The sequence below is a fragment of the Myxine glutinosa genome, chromosome 4, assembly GCF_964187855.1.
Source record: "Myxine glutinosa chromosome 4, kmMyxGlut1.1, whole genome shotgun sequence".
Lineage (NCBI taxonomy): Eukaryota > Metazoa > Chordata > Myxini > Myxiniformes > Myxinidae > Myxine > Myxine glutinosa.
Window position 1 is genome coordinate 210,936,690 of NC_136264.1, and position 19,229 is coordinate 210,955,918.

General features: G+C 42.8%; 1 protein-coding gene across 1 annotated transcript in view; it reads right to left on the reverse strand.

Annotated features, from left to right (window-relative positions):
* Nucleotides 1-6,870: 6,870 nt before the first annotated feature.
* The window catches only part of LRRCC1 (leucine rich repeat and coiled-coil centrosomal protein 1), an 88,318-nt gene continuing 75,959 nt past the window's right edge, over nt 6,871-19,229 (reverse strand). Inside the window, exons 16-19 of the mRNA XM_068114747.2 lie at nt 17,140-17,348; nt 16,177-16,314; nt 9,955-10,090; nt 6,871-7,339 (exon numbers count right to left, since the gene is read on the reverse strand). Coding sequence (XP_067970848.2) covers nt 7,217-7,339; nt 9,955-10,090; nt 16,177-16,314; nt 17,140-17,348 — 606 coding nt within the window. The 3' untranslated portion in view covers nt 6,871-7,216. The remainder of the gene's footprint in view (nt 7,340-9,954; nt 10,091-16,176; nt 16,315-17,139; nt 17,349-19,229) is intronic.

The window sequence follows — 19,229 nt, forward strand, 5'->3', positions numbered from 1 at the left end:
CTCTGTTACTTGTGTGTGTGTGTGTCTGTCCATCTGTCACTTCTATGTGCCCGTCTGTTCTTTCTGTGTCCATCTGTCACTTCTGTGTGCATCCCTCCATCTGTCACTCCTGTGTGTGTCAGTCCGTCTATCACTTCTGTGTGTGTGCGTCTGTCCATAACTTTATTATTTGAGCTTTTGTCGTCAAATTTTCAACAAACCCTTATTTTGCGAATATGGAGAATACTAATTTATAAAATGTACATTTTTTAAAACTGTCGTTCTCATCAAGTTTAGTCCGAGTACAAGGTGGACGTGGACAAGCTTTGCATTTGGAGATCCTTTCTAGTTGAGGAATTAATAGTTACACTCGTCCACAATACCTTGAATAATAGAAACCCATTTCTGATTCTTAGTAAACCTTATAGAACTCTCCTGTCCAGCTGCTCTTACAAAGTGTGATTAAAACGCTCAACCACAGCGGCTTTGCCCTCGTTATAAGCTCTGTGTAATTTAATAATTTAATGTCATCGTCTTTATAAAAGTAAATTCACATTCTGGTATAAAACTCTGTTCCTTCATCTGTCCACACCCTATTAGGTTTCCTTTTGCTTTTCTTACCAATTCTTTTGAAAACATCCACAAGATTAACACCGAGGCCTGTCTCAATTTAGTCCCGATTAGTTTTTCTAAAACACACCTGTCTACCTTTTCATTTGATGTTGCCTTTCGGATCAGAGACAGATTACAGTACTTTTCCCAAATCAGCCTCAGTATCTTGTTTTATTTCCATAATAATCATCGTGATTTTTTCGAATTTCAGCAACACCATTATCTCCACCACCGAACGTGAGCAGACGTTATGTTTTCACCACTGTCTGTGAGCACGATATCTCAAAAAACTGTGGAAGGATTCCAACGAGATTTGGTGGAGAGGTTGAGTGTGTGACAAGGACGAAATGATTAGATTTAGTGAAGATCCGGATCAGATAATTTTTTTTTTAAGTGATGCATCACCATTGGGAGATGAGGCTAAAACCGATATACAATATAGCACGATATCTCAAAACGTTGTGGGTGGATCCGGGGGTGGACAGGTTGGATGTGCGACAAGGAAGAATTGACTAAATTTTGGTGAAGATCTGAATATGGATTCGATAGGAGAATTATTTATTTTTTATAAGTGACTTCACTATTGAGTGATAGAGCCAAAACGATGTGCAGCATGATATTTCAAAAAGTTGTGGACGACGTTTGACAAAACTTGGTGAACAAGGTGATTATAGATTTTGGTTCAGGTCCGAATCCAGATCCGACCTATCAGCGGATACAAAACGTAAACTGTTCGGCCTGGCGGAGGTTTGCGCTCTACCGAGTTCCTTTGTAGTTAAGATATGCTTTAAGGTTTAGGATGTCTGTCTTCGTCTAATCTCCCATCCGAGTTTGTTCTCAGTCCACAAAAAATAATACCTGCGCAGGTGTAACTCTCGAGCAATCCTAGTTGTTGTAAATCAATTTGCAAATAAAAGCTCTTGGATACTTACAGCCATTTGATTTTTAACAAATTTAAACTTTTTTATTCCTGATCCGTTCTGTGTTCTAGCTGCTCCCCAAGCCTTGCTACTGCATCCATCAATAACCCACAAGTGGTCAGGTGTCATGCAGTTAATAGTCAGGTATGTGTACGTCATGTAGCTGGTGGTCTTGTGTGAGCCACCTCTCTCATTCTGGAAAAGGAAGGACTTGGAAGGTCTGAAAAATAAGAAGACCAAGTCTCTAAGAAGTTCCTGCATGAGGAAAAGCTTTCAGTATCGTTCTTCTGAAATCAAACGTTTCCGATTTTGAAAGAACATACAGTACACATGATGTTCACACAAAGAACATACACGACACATGATGTTCACACAAATAACATACACAACACATGATGTTAACACAAAGAACATACACGACACATGATGTTAACACAAAGAACATACACAACACATGATGTTCACACAAAGAACATACACAACACATGATGTTCACACAAAGAACATACAGTACACATGATGTTCACACAAAGAACATACATAACACATGATGTTCACACAAATAACATGCACAACACATGATGTTAACACAAAGAACATACACGACACATGATGTTAACACAAAGAACATACACAACACATGATGTTCACACAAAGAACATACACAACACATGATGTTCACACAAAGAACATACAGTACACATGATGTTCACACAAAGAACATACACAACACATGATGTTCACACAAAGAACATACACAACACATGATGTTAACACAAAGAACATACACGACACATGATGTTAACACAAAGAACATACACAACACATGATGTTCACACAAAGAACATACACAACACATGATGTTCACACAAAGAACATACAGTACACATGATGTTCACACAAAGAACATACATAACACATGATGTTCACACAAAGAACATACACAACACATGATGTTCACACAAATAACATACAGTACACATGATGTTCACACAAAGAACATACAGTACACATGATGTTCACACAAAGAACATACACAACACATGATGCTCACACAAAGAACATACAGTACACATGATGTTCACACAAAGAACATACAGTACACATGATGTTCACACAAAGAACATACACAACACATGATGTTCACACAAATAACATACAGTACACATGATGTTCACACAAAGAACATACAGTACACATGATGTTCACACAAAGAACATACACAACAAATGATGTTCACACAAAGAACATACAGTACACATGATGTTCACACAAAGAACATACATAACACATGATGTTCACACAAAGAACATACACAACACATGATGTTCACACAAATAACATACAGTACACATGATGTTCACACAAAGAACATACAGTACACATGATGTTCACACAAAGAACATACACAACACATGATGTTCACACAAATAACATACAGTACACATGATGTTCACACAAAGAACATACAGTACACATGATGTTCACACAAAGAACATACAGTACACATGATGTTCACACAAAGAACATACAGTACACATGATGTTCACACAAAGAACATACAGTACACATGATGTTCACACAAAGAACATACAGTACACATGATGTTCACACAAAGAACATACAGTACACATGATGTTCACACAAAGAACATACAGTACACATGATGTTCACACAAAGAACTGACGTTAATTACACAAGTAATGGATGCGAGTGTGATGTGTTTTCGTGAGACCTGAGTTTAGTTTTACATAATAAACACCACGTGTACATTAATGATGTAATCAGTAAATATTCTTCGTTATCCCTTTCCTGGTTCTTCTCTGAGTCACTCTCCATGGAGTGAAGACGGTGTACGCCTTCCATCCCATCTGGGATCGACTCCCGAAAGCGGACACCTGGAGCGTCGTGACTCCGCCTGGAGCGTCACTAGGTGAGACATCTGCCAGGTTTACGCAGCATTTTCAATCGCCCACCTTGACAGAGTCAAAGCCAGTGGGGGTACAGCGCAGATGAATAAAATACCGGATTCGTTATTCAAATAACGCTGAACATATGAATGGAACACAACCTTGAGGAAGGAGTTCTGCACCAAAGCAGTGGATTTCGTTTTCCGATAAATCGGATTTATAAGTAATAATCTCAACATAAACAAATGTGATGGGTTTGCATGTTTCGTATCTCCTCTGAAATCGTGACATTGGGATCACTGGTTCAAATCCAAGAGACAATGGCGATTTGTCCATTGTCTACTGATGTCCTTGTGGTTCGTGTAAAACAAGTCCAAAGCACAAGGCCCGGTGTTCTTGCATCGTAGACTGGTTGAATGTCCTCTCTCTGTTTGACCTCCTCAGATTGAGCTCCCTCTGAGATCTCAACCCTCCAAACTTTTCCAGGATGTACGTGTTCTTTGAGTAACTCCCAAACATCCGGGGCAAATGCACAACTCAACTACTTTCTTCCCTTTTCCTCCCGATTGTGGAACCGCCTCCCTGATGCCGTTCACTCCCACTCCCACTCTCCTCTCCAAGGTGTCAAGCAGGTGGTGCACCACCATCTCGTGTCAGTCCTTATTCCTACCTTGTCACAGACAGACGGACAAAGTTCTTTTTATATCGATACTTTAAAAGGAGCCGTGCGTGCATCCGAGTTCCACCATTGGTTGGACAGTTCACCATATTCATAATCGCCATGCCCTCCATATAAGTTTTCCCTTCCATGTAAAATGACCAAAGTCACAATTGAAAGGATTTTGAGCTGACAGGCATCACGGACCCTGTGAAGATGGCCTTAGCGATCGAGGCAGCGGTCTGTTGTTTATACACCACCCAAATAACTATGTGGCATTCTCCAAATAACTATGTGGCAGGGCCTTTACCGTGGAGGTTACGTATATCCTTACTATTATTTCCGACTATTTTCTCTTAAAATTTTGAGTTGGACAGGTGAAGTGAAGTCCGTGATCGCATTATAGGATTTCTGAGAAGGGTTTCTGTGAAGTCCGTGATAGCATTTATAGGGGAGGGCAAAGCGTTAAATATTCCACCGTTTCAATGTGGTAATGTCCTTTTGCTTGAATGAGCAGGAGAAAGGTCAGGAGGGGAGGACAGAGTTGGAGTTGGGAGGGGGGCAGAGTAAACGTGGCATAGATTTGGAAGGGGAAGGTTGAGGCTTTGGCAGGTGGGGAGGGGGGTGAGGAATCTCGATGGGGGAGAGAGGGGTTGAGGAGCTGCGGTGTGTGGGGGGGTGGGGGAGGGAAGTGGAGAGGGGGTTTGAAGGCTTGAAGTGGAGAGGAAATTGATGCCTTAAGGTTGGGAGGATGAGGACTTGGGTTGAGAGCAAAGATGGGACAAAGTTGGTTGGGGGGGGGGGGGGGGGGGTTGAGGAATTGTCAGGATAGCATGTGTAAGCTGGGACTTTTGGTGGAGGGGAGGGAGGGGGTGAGGGTGGGGAGGGGGGGGGGGGGGGGAAGGTTGAGGAGTTGCCAGAGCTGCATGTGTATGTTTACTCAGTAAAAATGTGATTGGCCACAGCTCTGTGATTCGGTTTACGAGTGAGTGTGTATTGCTGTGGGGGGGGGGGGGGGGGGGGGGGGTGAGTGGGGCAGACACAATCACTCTATGGGTAATGTGCTGGTTTATATAGGGAATAGATAGACGATGCACGCATCAACACGAGATAGCTTTTCCTTTGCTTTATGCCGATTGATACAGAATTGAATTTGGCTAAATAAGTTTCAATTTGGCCAAAACAGATCTTGGACTTAGATAAAGCCAAATTATATAGAGTGAAAAAATATCCGAGTGCCAACATAGGTTGATGAACCTTCAAATCAAAGTTCGAATGTGCAGAAGTTATCTCAGGAATTTATGAAGAGTCATACCAAACACTTTTGAAATGGTACGTGCTGCTTCCTTGCTTGAGGTTCAGCATTTAAAAGGATAGGGCACGGACAATCCCCATAAGTTGGCATCCATGGGGAGGAGGAAATTCCACCTTAGGAAATGCTCCACTGAGTGCGGTGAGAAAGGCGGTGCCATTGTTGTGACGTCACAGGTACCAAGAGTACCCTGAGAAGTGACATCACTTCCCCCATTCTCAGTGGCTGTGTTTGTCTCGTCTATTCATCTGTATGTCCATGTGTGAGAGATATGTGCGTGACAAGCGACTCTCTTGAAAATCCTCTCCATCTCTTTGCTGATGACTACTCTCTGTCGCTCCATTCCTCATCCCTCAGATCGGCAGTCTGCCGCCTCCTCACTCTCTGCAGACCTGGACAAAATCACAGACTGGGCAAACAAGTGGAACATGTCTTTCAATCCTGACAAATCTTACACTCTTACGATGTCTCTCCGAAAAGACCGACTGGACAACCCTCCCTCCACTTTCTGAATAATCCTCTCCAAGAAGTTCTGTCACTCAAGCTTTTGGGTCTCACTATCTGCCATGATCTTTCCTGGGAAAACCACATTTCCAAGCTGGCCTCCAAAGCCAGTCGCCGACTGGGCATCCTCCGTCGTGCGAAGTCCTTCCTTGGCACACCTGAGCTCCTCACCACATACAAGGCTTTCATCCGCAGCTCAATGGAGTACTGCTCTCCCCTCTGGGCTGGTGCTCCTGCCTCACACCTAGCTCGTCTTCACGCTGTTGAAACCAAAGCTTTCAGAATCATTGGAATCTCCCGCGATGAAGCTAACTCCGAGGGCCTTTCACTTACTCACCGCAGGCAGGTTGGTGGTCTTTCCGTCTTCTACCGACTCTTCTCCGGCCTTGCACCCCCAGCTCTCTCTGGGCTCTGTCCCCCAAATATTCCTAAAGGTCACACAAGATCTGCCTGCAACCCTCTTATGGTTAAACTGCCAAAATCAAGACTCTCTGCTCACCTTCACTCCTTCATTTCTCTTTTCTCCCGCCTCTGGAACAAACTCCCTCACTCTCTTCAATCCCACTCCTCCCTCCAGGTCTTTAAAACAGCTGTTCACCACCATCTCTTATCTTCCCCCATCCAAAACCTTGATCTTTTCTACCCCCGCTAATTTCACCCCAAATCCACTTTTTTAAAATACCAACTTCTTTCCTGGAAGTTCTTGGTGTCCTTGTGTTTTATAATTTCCCCCCCCCCCACTTCCCACGCCTCCTCCCCCCAAGCCCTCTCCCTCCCACACATCTCCCGATGTCCCTGCTCTCAAATGTTGTTTGTGTGCTTCCCCTTCTCTCCCCATCTTGTCTACCGCTCCCTCTCTTTATATATTTTGTTTGTCTGTTTGATTTATTTGTGTGATAAATGTTAGCTCTTTCACGAGCCTCGATTCTGTATACAAAAAAAATAAATAATAATAATACCACTATGAGCCTTAGAAACTGTAAAAAAGAAAAGAAAGTTTAACAATGAATGTATACAAGAGTTCAAGGAAAGACAAAATTCACGAGGTTAAACAAAGTTAACATAAGCAGTTAACATTCAAAAATTGGAACGATTACCGGAAGCCGTTGCCTAACAAAATAAATAATGTTCACATCTGGCTGAAGTCATGGCTCTGATCAAAATACGAACACCGATGGACACACAATGTGCCAAAAGGCAATATTGACAAGCCAATATGAAGAAACCTGTACGAAAGGATCACCGTTCAGCATTTGAATGCAGACATACAGCCCAATGTTTGCCAGCCGTTAAACACAACGGTAGCGTGGTAAGTTGGTGGTTATAAAGCCTGCGGTAAGTTTGAGATCACGCCAGTTAACCACTGGATCTTCTCTTCCATCCCCTTTTTCTTGGCCGCAGTCTCCTTCAACATGGTCCGCATCTCAGCTTCAACCAGAGCCACCTGTTTAGAGCAAAAAACAACAATGGTTAATGGAAGCTAGCAGGAAGAGTAATTGAATATGGAGCATTGGGGCCTGCGGCACGGCAAGCGCATGAGGACGGCACTCAGCAGGTTAGCCCTGACCTTTCATCTTTAAAAAACAAAAAACATAGTGCAGTCACAACACTAACTACAACATACGCATTCATCATTTGAAATATCAGGCTGACAAAGGTTGATTAAACGCAATGGAATTATTTGAAATCCTTTGGAAAAGGAATAAATGTGGAGCTCGAGCACAAACCCCATGGATTAACAAACAAGGATGGTATTGGAGATGCCCAGGAATTTTTGAGGCATCTGCAGCTCCTCCGTGGCACAAACGATTTATGGAGATATAAAGGATAATCTCCTTCTTCGATATATATCAAATAAAGTTTTTGTTTGTTGGTTTGTTTGTTTGTCTGCACGCACTAATCTCCTGAACGGTGAAAGATAGGAGGAAACCTCTGAAACAAAAAATGTCGGGACGGGCCTCGGGAAGGTTCTAGGCTAGGTGGCGAGGCCGGTCGAGGCCGCCTCGGCCGGGCTGGGCCCATTTCGCAATAAATCTTCTTCTTCTTTAAAAATTCTCTTGAAGTACAACTTATGCACTTAATAGGAATATCTGACTGATTGCAACACGTGCTTTCAAAATTCTCTCTCGTGGGGCCCGACAGAAGAAAGAACAAGGAATCGTTGAGCACTAACTGATACTGGGCTCGCGTCAGACCTATGTACAGAAGATTAGGTTCATTCAAAAAGAACCCGGGCAACGCCGGGTGCATTCAACTAGTCTACTATATAAAAGAGCCGTTGGTCTGTCTGTCTGTCTGTCTGTGTGTGTGTGTGTGTGTGTGTGTGTGTGTGTGTGTATGTGTGTGTGTCGCCATTTTTCTCAGATAGCTGAACGGATCTTCGTCAAACTTTCAGAGATTCATCAGTGAGTCACTGGGAGTGTTGTCGGCAAAAAAAAAATTTCTTTAGAAAAAACAAAGTTCGTTTTTGGGGATTTAAAAAAAATTGCTCGATAGTGCTGAAGACTTTTTGATTAATGACAGCTATATACAAGTACACATTCACATAAATAAATACAAAACAATTGGCAAACATTTGAACACAAATAATCAAACAATTCCAGAAGTGTATGAAGTTGGTGGTAAGGCTTCTTCTTCCTGAACATCCTCATACTTTACTCAGAAACGTGATGAACGGCACATTCACCAGCATACATTCAACAAAAAGGTGAAATGATGATTTGACATTTGTGATGGATTCTGATTTGGATGTAATTGCTTTTCCATTATATTTGCCCTCATTTCAAATATGTTAATGTTTCTTTTTCGCTTGAGCAACGCCGGTTACTCCAACTATAAACACTTTTATACTTTACGCAGGGTGCAAATACAACTACAACTTTGTATAAGGGGTAACATAGGCTATGTGGCCGCGGCCTCAGTGGGGGTGTGGAGGACCGAGAGAGGGGCGTAAATTCTCTATGTAAATGTGTACCGTGTAGCGCCACCTGGTGATGGGGGCAGAGGTTATTACAATTTCCTTTTTTACCTGGGCAACACTGAGGTTAAAGGGTATTACAATTTCCTTTTTTACCTGGGCAACACTGAGGTTAAAGGGTATTACAATTTCCTTTTTTTACCTGGGCAACACTGAGGTTAAAGGGTATTACAATTTCCTTTTTTACCTGGGCAACACTGAGGTTAAAGGGTATTACAATTTCCTTTTTTACCTGGGCAACACTGAGGTTAAAGGGTATTACAATTTCCTTTTTTTACCTGGGCAACACTGAGGTTAAAGGGTATTACAATTTCCTTTTTTTTACCTGGGCAACACTGAGGTTAGAGGGTATTACAATTTCCTTTTTTTTTTACCTGGGCAACACTGAGGTTAAAGGGTATTACAATTTCCTTTTTTTACCTGGGCAACACTGAGGTTAAAGGGTATTACAATTTCTTTTTTTTACCTGGGCAACACTGAGGTTAAAGGGTATTACAATTTCTTTTTTTTACCTGGGCAACACTGAGGTTAAAGCACTCTTTGCACAGGCAAATTATTCCTCCTTCACTCCCCCCTTCCCCCAAAACAGAGGGGCCTGTCAAAGCCATCCCACCCCCCCCTCACCCCCACCCCAAAGATGCATATGTAGTATATCTTTTCCCTCACTCACCCCTCGCACCCGTGTCCCCACTCCCTTCCTCACCCCTCACTCTCCTGCCTCCTCCCTCCCCCCTCCCTGCCCGGCAACGCCAGGTACTCCTGCTCGTCCTTCATAATAGAGGCATCACCGCAGTATGACACAACGTGCAAACAAGAATTGTTCAAATGATCATGGTGGGGTGTTTTGGTAACAAGCACCAGAAGAACAATCGTCGAGTTAAAAATAAAAATCCTGAACGGCAGAACGTGCTAGTTTCATGACATTACAAGGTCTTTCCCAGAAAGGGTTAAAGGTCGTGAGTTCGGTAACACAACGGGTACACTTCAGTGAGTTCACGTTAACATCGAATTGTTTAAAATCACGCTGCAATGCAATGTAATCACGAAAAACAAGAGTGCAGCTACAACTGAACACAACAAACCCGCTTATAGGCATCTTCAATCTCCTTCCGCAAAGCGCCCTCCTGGTGCTGAAGCTCCACCCGATGCTTTGAAGCAGACGCTTCGAGCTGTTGCTGGAACGTTCGCTCCGCATCTTCAACTTTCTGTGCAAGGTCTCTGCAAAACGTATTCGCAGCAAACGTCTTCAATTGCCTATACAGTCATTCCTCACTAACGATGATTCAGTTAACGTCGTTTCATTATAATGTCGCTGATGCAATAGGGACTTGCATCCTTTTAATGTCGCAACATTTACTATTATGTCATTTGCCAGCAGGTCATAGCAAACTACTTTGTGTCACGTAGTCGTCGAGGCGATGTAGACGCTGAATTGTTGTATCATGCCATTTTGATGTTGTTTGAAGATGAGTCCAAAACGCTCAATAAGTGATCAAAGTGAGTCCAGTAGTAAGAAAATAATAAAAACAATTAGATTAGAAATTAAATTTGAGGTTACAAATAGTTTTGATGTCGGAAAATGAGCGGTTGATATCGGGAGACACGTGGGCTGTCTCAATAACTCCACCACCACTCATCGCTCCACCCCACCTCACCTCACCTCTAAAACAACCTGCACGGCTCCACACCCATCAATGGGTGAGTGTTCTCTTATTGAAATTTATATTCATTTTATTTCAAAATGTTATTTCATTTAGGAATGTACTACACATGTATGTAGTTTATTTCTGATGAGAAATGTTCAAAATAACCTAACCCTAGTTTGTGATGTTGAGCGAAGCGAGGTGGGGGCTGTTTATTCCGGACTAGCAAAGGCAACGCAGAGTCACTTCACTGATGGGAATATTTAGAGAGGGTGGAGAGAGAGAGAGAGAGGTGGGGAGGGGGGTCGGGGAGGAGGAGGGAGAGAGAGGAGAGGAGAAAGTGGAGAGAGAGAGGAGGGGAATGGGAAGAAAGAGCGAAGAGAGGAAGGGGAGCGGTATGAGAGAGAGAATGGGAGCGGTATGAGAGAGAGAGAAAGGGAGGGGGGAGGGAGAGAAAGGAGGGGAAGGGGAGAGCAGGGGGAGTGGAGGAAGGGGAGGGCAGAGCAGAAACTATACCAAGAAGTCCAAGGAACTGTTCATACAAATCCGAGATAGAATTATGAGGAGATATAGATCTGGAGAAGGGAACTAAAATTTCCCAAGAGCACAATGAGCTCCATCATTAGGAAATGGAAAGAATATGGAACTACGCAGACTCTTACTAGAGCTGGCCATCCGACCAAACTGAGCAACCAGGCAAGAAGGACCGTGGTCAGGGTAACTCTGACAATAATCGAATGACAACCCTGACAGAACTACAGAGTTCCTTAACTGAGATGGGAGAACCTGCTGGAAGGCCAACAATCTCAGCAGCACTTTACAAATCTCGGCTTTATGGGAGAGTGGCCTAACATAAGCCACTCCTGAGAAAGAAGCACATGACAGCACACCTGGAGTTTGCAAAAAGGCACGTGAAAGACTCAGAGCATGAGGCAAAACATTTTGTGGTCCAATGAGATGAAAATGAAACTCTTTGGTCTGAATGCAAAGCGCTACGTCTGGCGGAAACGAAGCACAACCCATCACGCATCCAACACCATCCTTCCGTGAAACATGGTGGTGGCAGTGTCATGCTATGGGAATGCTTTTCAGTGGCAGTGACTGGGAGACTTGTAAAGATAGAGGGAATAATGAATGGAACCAAATATAGGCAAATCCTTGAGGAGAACCTGCTTCAGAGTGCCAAAGACCTTAGACTGCGGCGAAGATTTATGTTCGACAGGAAAATGACTCCAAACATGCACCCAAAGCAACACTGGAATGGCTTCAGACCAAGAACCTAAAAGTCCTTGAGTGGCCCAGCTAAAGCCCAGACTTGAATCCCATTGAGAATCTGTGGAAAGACTTGAAGATTGCTGTTCACCAACATTCCCCATCCAACTTGACAGAGCGTGAGCAAATCTGTGAGGAAGAATGGGAGAAACTCCCCAAATCCAGATGTGCAAAGCTGATACATAGTCAAGAAGACTCGAAGCTGGAATCACTTTCAAAGGCACTTCAATGAGGTATTGACTCAGGGGGTTGAATACTTATGCAAATTAGATATTTCTGTGTTTCATTCTTAATTATTTTTAAAAATTATTTTTAAAAATTATACTCTGACATTATGGGGTATTTTGTGTAGATCAGTAACAAACAAAAAAAACAATCAAATCCATTGTAAATTCAGGCTGCAACACAACAAAATGTGAAAAAGTCAAGGGGTGTGAATACTTTCTGAAGGCACTGTATATACAATGAGGTAAACAATGAGGTAAAATAAATCTAAAGGAATCTAAGGCACCTCACACAGGACACAAGCACAGACAGGGAAAAGGATGAAACGGGGTGATTTGTAGACAACTCTTGTATGGTGCTGTTCTCTATTGCGTTCTCATCTTGTGAAATACTGCGCATTGTTATTTGCATATTCTGTATCTATTATCTTATTCTAATATCTACCATCGCTTTCTTTGTCTTGCAGATTGATTGTTCATCGTTGTTGCTAATAAACCTGCATTCAATTGATACATTCTGGTTTAATTTGTCTCTCTGATGGTAGTGGGGGAGGGCAGGATGGGCACGGAGCAGGTGATGGGCAGGATGATGAGACAGCAGAACCACAAAGAGGTAATGAGGAGACGAGTAGGATGATTAACAGGCAGCAGGCAGATGAACACAGGCAGGCAGGACGACCTCCTTCAAGCTCTCCTCACTCCCAATTCTCCTCAGATCTCCCTCATTTCCCCTCACAAACAGCGATCTCCCCAGTGCACCAAACCTGCCCGATACAGGCTCCGCCCCCTTCTCCTCAGATCTCTCGTAATCTCTGCCCGCCATTATCATCTCCTCTCTCTCTTCTCCTCAGAATTGGTGCAACCCTCTTTACCTTTGTCAGCTCCTCCCTTGTCTCCCTTGACAACCCTCAGCCCCTCGAGGCATTGGGCTCCACCCCTTCCCTGAGCGATCATAGCTCCCCCCCCACCCTCTCAACTTGCCTGGCGGAGTCCCATGATCCGCCTCGCTCTTACAACTCAACAGAGCTGTCCTATTGCCACACGGTGCACCCGGTAGAGGTTTACGGGGAGGTTTGTACGCACATGTACTTCACTTAATCCCTCGCTCTCTATTACAAAGCACCACCCTCCATATGGGGCACATTAAAACAGACAATCCGCTGACGTGTCCCTGCTTATTACATCGAGACTGGCTACCTCCTCGCACACAGACCATGCTACTCTATACAGTTCTATCTCTTCCAAGGTAATCTCTAACCTCTCCACCCACCGCCCCCTCCTCCCCCCTCATAAACATAACGCTATTAATATTATGTCCCGTGGGGAGAATGCTTTCTCTCGTGTCACATGGGGAGAATACGACGCACGCATGAAATGGCGGAAGAGTGGTGAAGTGAAGTCCGTGGTAACGAGGTGTGAATTATGGTGTGAATGGATAATTAACTCTTGAGGGCCGATTTCCTGCATTTAGCACTTAGCGCTGTGTTTGTGTGAATGGATCGAGTTTGAAAGATGAAACATGATTATAAGTACAATGTTAGTATGAACGGAGGGTCGTAAACTGGGGACTCCATGTGCTGTATTACAATGTACAATACAGAATATATAAATAATGAAAAGTGTGTGAATTTACTAAAATGTGATGCATTTAATTATGTGAATGAAGGAATCCCCCCATATCCCATGTACATTCATTATTGTGAGATAAATTGATCCATTTAATATCGTTTCACAGAAGGTCGTGTTTTCAAGAACGTAACCATGATGTTAACCGGGGACCAAGTGTACTTACAAATCAATGTCATCTCATCAAAATAAAATTAATTTCTGATTCTCTGATTCTGATTTCTCATTCTGTTGTTAGAATCAGAATTTCTGATTCTAACAATTCTGTGGACCTTTAATCTGTTCATTAGTCCTCTCCTCACTGTTACACCTGAAGAACCTCACAATATACAGTTCTAACAATTCCAGACAACTTACTTCTTTCTGAGGCCAAAAAAAACAGTCTTCAGTGAAAGCCGAAACATGTCAAAAAGTATGGAATTTTTTTTTCCTGAGAATGAAATAAGAACAATTTCTCCACAAGCTTGATCTCAAGGTTTTCTTCCACAAGACACAGGATACTCCTGACCAACCGACAAGAGATTTAATTTGATTGGCTCAACATTCAGAAATCGAATTGGCCATCTTCCCACCACAAAGGGCCAGTGTACTTCGGTATGTTTGTCATAAAATGCCACCTCAACATTTAAAACACCTTTAAATAAAGTATCAACCTTTCAAACCACACCAAAGGAAAATGGAATGCACTTGAATGTTTCCGGAAACGGGAGGACATTGTCATCAAACTGGCCGATAAAGGCGGTGAAGAGTAGTTTGACACATGGACCATTACAAACAGGAAATCCAGCAGGAATTTTCTGACGGTGGATTTTTTCTTCAAGACAAAAAACAGACATATTGCCCGATCTGTGAAGAACCAAAAGTCTGTCAAGGGAACAATGAAAAATTGGATTTCTGCATAGGAACACCCACCGACTGCTCGCAACCTCATCGCCACCACTTGAAGAGCATCAAACATCGACCTGCTATATTCATCCTCCTAACCAGGTTCTATTCCATATTCACAGTTCCTCAGGCTTCGTCGTATGTGCAGCAAGAATACCGACTTTAAATCCAAATCAAATGAGATGTGCAACTGCTTCACCGAGCATGCCTTTCCCACTCCCCATTGTGGCCGGTGCACTGAAGCGTGCTCGCAACACCAAGAGATAGACGGCTTCACAACCTTCTAAGAAAAAAAAAAACGAAGAAACGATTCCGTTCAAAATGATCTACCATACGATCAACCTTGACGTCAAGGACATCATCCAGAGGAACATCAAGCTTTTAGAGAATGATCCTGAAATCGCCTCAATTCTCCCACAACCGCCTCTCATCGCTTTCAAATGGGACAGAAATTTGTGAAATTCCTTGGTAACAGGACAATTACCCTCTATAACCCAACACCAGGAATGTGTAAGTATTCACAGAGTTACTGAAAGACCTGCCTTTCGTCAAAACAACCACTTCAATCTCAGGACCCAAAATCAGTGTTCAGGTCATGGACCATTTTGATTTGCACTTTGATCATGTACTTTGCACGATTTGTCTCAGTGAGACCGAAAGGAGACTGGGCGATCACTTCCGTGAACACATGCTCAATGTACAAACAAATCAACAACATAGATCTCTCCAATCCAGTTGCTCGACACTTAAAACTTCCTGGACACATGTTCAGTGATCTGGCAATCCCCAGTAGTTTTGCCCATTTCAGCACGAAGGACAGTGACATGTGAAGAACAAAGCCTAATCTTCAAGATTGGCAAATTTCCCACTGCCACCCAACCCCATGGGATTAAAGAGGGCCTTTCATTCTTGGCCTCTTATTTTTTACAACTTTTAAATCTTTTTCCAACTCTGTTTTTCCCATTTTATTATACTTCGTTTTATCTGTCCGAGTCTCCTCCTTTTCCTTTCCTTTCCTCTCTTATCTTCCCTTTAAATATTCTCTCCACATTTTCTTCCCTTTGTTCTCTCTCCTTTTTATTTGGTTTTTTTAGTTAACTTCTCATCTCTTTTCTCTTCCCCTTTTTTGCTTGTTTGTTTTTTCCCCAGTCCTAGTCCCCTCGACTTTTAACCCTTGAACATTGCCGCTCCTTTTTGTGAGGTACCAGTTTCCAAAGTAATCATTCCCACCTCTCGTGCACCCTGATCCCTGGCATTCCCTTGACGCACCTCGGACTCACCCCCACACAATATCAACTTCTGCTCCTACCCTGGTTCCCTCTTTTACTTTGATAAAAGGTCGACACCCGGAACGTCATTTTATCCTACCGCAAGCTTCCCATGGCCGTCAACATACTATATAATCAACGTTGTTGATTCCATACATTGTTCTACCTGTCTGCCCTCACAGAATTGCACTATCCTTCACAAGTAAAACTAGTTTTCAAACCTGATATCAATGGGAATCTTATTTCTCATTAGTTAATCATTTAGACGCTTGCAGAGCACATGAATTTGGGGTTAGTAGTGGGGCAAAGTAAGTATATTGCGGAGAGGGTGAAATATGGGAGCCCTTTCCTTGGCACCTTTCTGGAGACACCCGAGCCATTATTACCTCCGCGCATCCACTTCTTGTTCACGTTCCTGAACCAACTTCAGTTCACGAGCATCAAAGTTGTCCTTCATCTGCTTCACTTTCTGCTCCAGTTGTGCCAGAAGTCTGGCTTTGCCTTCCCAATCACGGCTCGCAGCACTGGCACCACCATGGAAAACACAACCCAGCAAGAGGTAGCCCACATTTCACTTTGAAAACCCTTCATTAGTTTTACATCACACGAATATGGATAATGAAATGCCTTTCCTCAAAGAAGAGATTCTGCAGCCATTCCAACTGCAGTTGTTTCTTCCTTTGAAACCCATCAGTTTGGAGATAGTTCTATGTTAATGTGACGAGAGACCTTCGACGGTTTTGTGAGCATTTTCTTGTCTTGGCTCATGTAACTGCAATGCTCTCCCTCCTGGGGGTGTGAGGGATTTTGTAGTGGCTTATGGTGACAATGACAGGAGCAGAAGTAAAACTGGAACCAAATTACTATTCTTTAAGGAAAGGCACTCTATATCATGCAATTTTATGCATAGTTCATACTTCAGAAGTTGTTTACTTGCACACAGGAACAGGCCTGCTTCCATTACATCTTTGGCCTAGACAGCCTCAAAAGCATTTTTGTTTTACTTCAGAACAAATATTTTTATTCACAACTGTAAAATAAATGCTATAAGCACCTTTGGAAAAGATTACTTAATGTGCAATAAAAAAAAATTCATTTCGTTTCAGCCATTGTACAAGCTAGCTTTCATCTTTCTATCCCATGTCAGTTCAATCTTCACAACCCACCAGTCAGAATGTTAACCTTTCATTCATCCTGCCACTTCGTGTATATATTTTGTTTTTCTTTGTTTTCGTTTTTTTCCCCAGCATGAACATTTGTGTGTGGAAAAACAACAACAACAACAACAACGGGAAAACCTCCATTACACAAGATCTCCAACCAATCAATCTAGAAACGCATTAGCAGACCTGTGCACACTGTTGGATTCATCGATCTGTGCGCGTGCATCTTGCAGCTCAAACTTGAGTTGCTCTTTCCTTTCGGACAACCGGAACAGCTGCTCCTCAAGGTCAGAAACGGCTGCGGCCTCCTCGTTGAGTTGCTGCTGCAGACTCGTCCGAGCTTCGAGTTCCTCTTCACGCAAACATCGCAACCGTTCATTGTTGTCTTTCACTTCCTGTTAAATATGCCACACAACAAAAAGGATAAATAAACAACAAGAAGAAGAAGACATAAAATGTCATAGCCTCATTGTTTTAGTAATTTTGCTGTATTGAGTTAAAGGCCATCAGTCGTCCATCTTTGGTCGGATTACAAAACAAAATCTTCTGCATATGTATGCTCATGTATTGTCTTTGTGCAAAGATTGAAGAAAATCGGTCCATGCATGTCAGAGAAATGGATACGGACACATTTAAGTAACAAAATGTCCGCCAGTCGGCCATCTTGGATCTGATCTGGAAAAAACGTGATGTGCATATGTAACCCGTCAGTCATTATCTGTGTGCCAAATTTGAACAACATCAGTAAATGCATGTTTGAGAAATAGTTGAGGACGTCTTCAATATTGGGTGTTTCCAACTAAAATGGACGGCAGTCTACCAGTCGGCCGTCTTTGATCAGGCGGCAAAATAAAGTGAGGCGCACGTGTATGCAGTCATGTAGTTTGCTTGTGCCAAGTTTGAACAAAATTGAACCATGCATGTTCGATAAATAGTTGGGGACATGTTTAAGCAATAAAATGGCCGACAGTCGGCTATCTTGGATCTGATCTCGAGAGAAAAAGACGTGCATATGTACGTCATCATTCATTATCCGTGTGCCAAATTTGAACAACAGCGGTAGATGTATGACCGAGAAATGGTTGAGGACGTGTTCAACTTTGGGTTTTTTTACAAGTAAAATGGCCGCCGATCGGCCATATTTGATTGCATCGCGAAATAAAATGATGTGCATTTGTATATCATCGTGTATTGTCTTTCTGCCAGGTATGAACAAAATCGGTCCATACATCTCCAAGAAATGGTTGCGGATGCACGCACGCATGCTCAGACGGACGGATGGATGGACAAGCCACAATACATAAGGCCCCGTTGTGGACCAAGTCCAACACGGGCCAACAACAATATAATCCAATAAACAAAGTACTGCAGGTGATACCAAAGGCTAGGCAGGGTTTCATTGTTGTACCTTCATTTACGTCGACTACATTAGAAATCAAAAATAAAATGAACAACAAATGGAACAGCAGCAAAACTGAATCATCAATTCTAAGAACAAAGGGAATTATATGGGGGGTTGTCGAGATCCGTGAGAAACAGTGCTGAGAAGATGAGAAGAGAATCACAATTTCTGTAAATGAGGGATAGAACGTGAAGATCGAGAAAGGACAGACTTTTAGCATTTTGTAAAACGCCATGGCAACATGAACGAAGCTTTGTTGCAAAATAAATTGTTCAAAGAAAGTACACAGAGAACTTCCAAGTCAGGGAGAATATGATTGCAGATAGCACCAAGAACGGCACATACAATACATACATGAAGTTCAGTCTGCCAGGCTGAACAGCTTATGTTTTGTACCCCACTAATAGGCTGGGCCTGCATCTAGGCCTGAACCAAAATCGAATCTGCTTGTTCCTGTCACCTACCCAACTTATACACCAAGTTTCGTCCAAATTCATCCACAACTTTTTGAGATATCGTACTATATATCGTTTTTGGCACCATCTCTCAAAGGCGATGAATCACTTTTAAAAATCGAGTATCCGGATCCGGATCTTCACCAAAATCTAATCAAGTCATCCTTGTCAAACACCCAACGAGTCCACAAAGTTTTGTCTGAATCCGTCCATAGCTTTTTGAGATGTCCTGCTCACAGATAGACAAACAGACAAACAAACAGGAGTGAAGGTAACAAAGAAATGTGTTCTCAGGATAGTGCACAGATTCAAGGAGGTGACAACAGCAATATGCAGAGATTTAATCCGTTCAAACGGCTTCAGTTGTGGTGCATCTTTGGAAAGATGTATTATTAACAAAGAAAGTTCAAGGTGGTGCA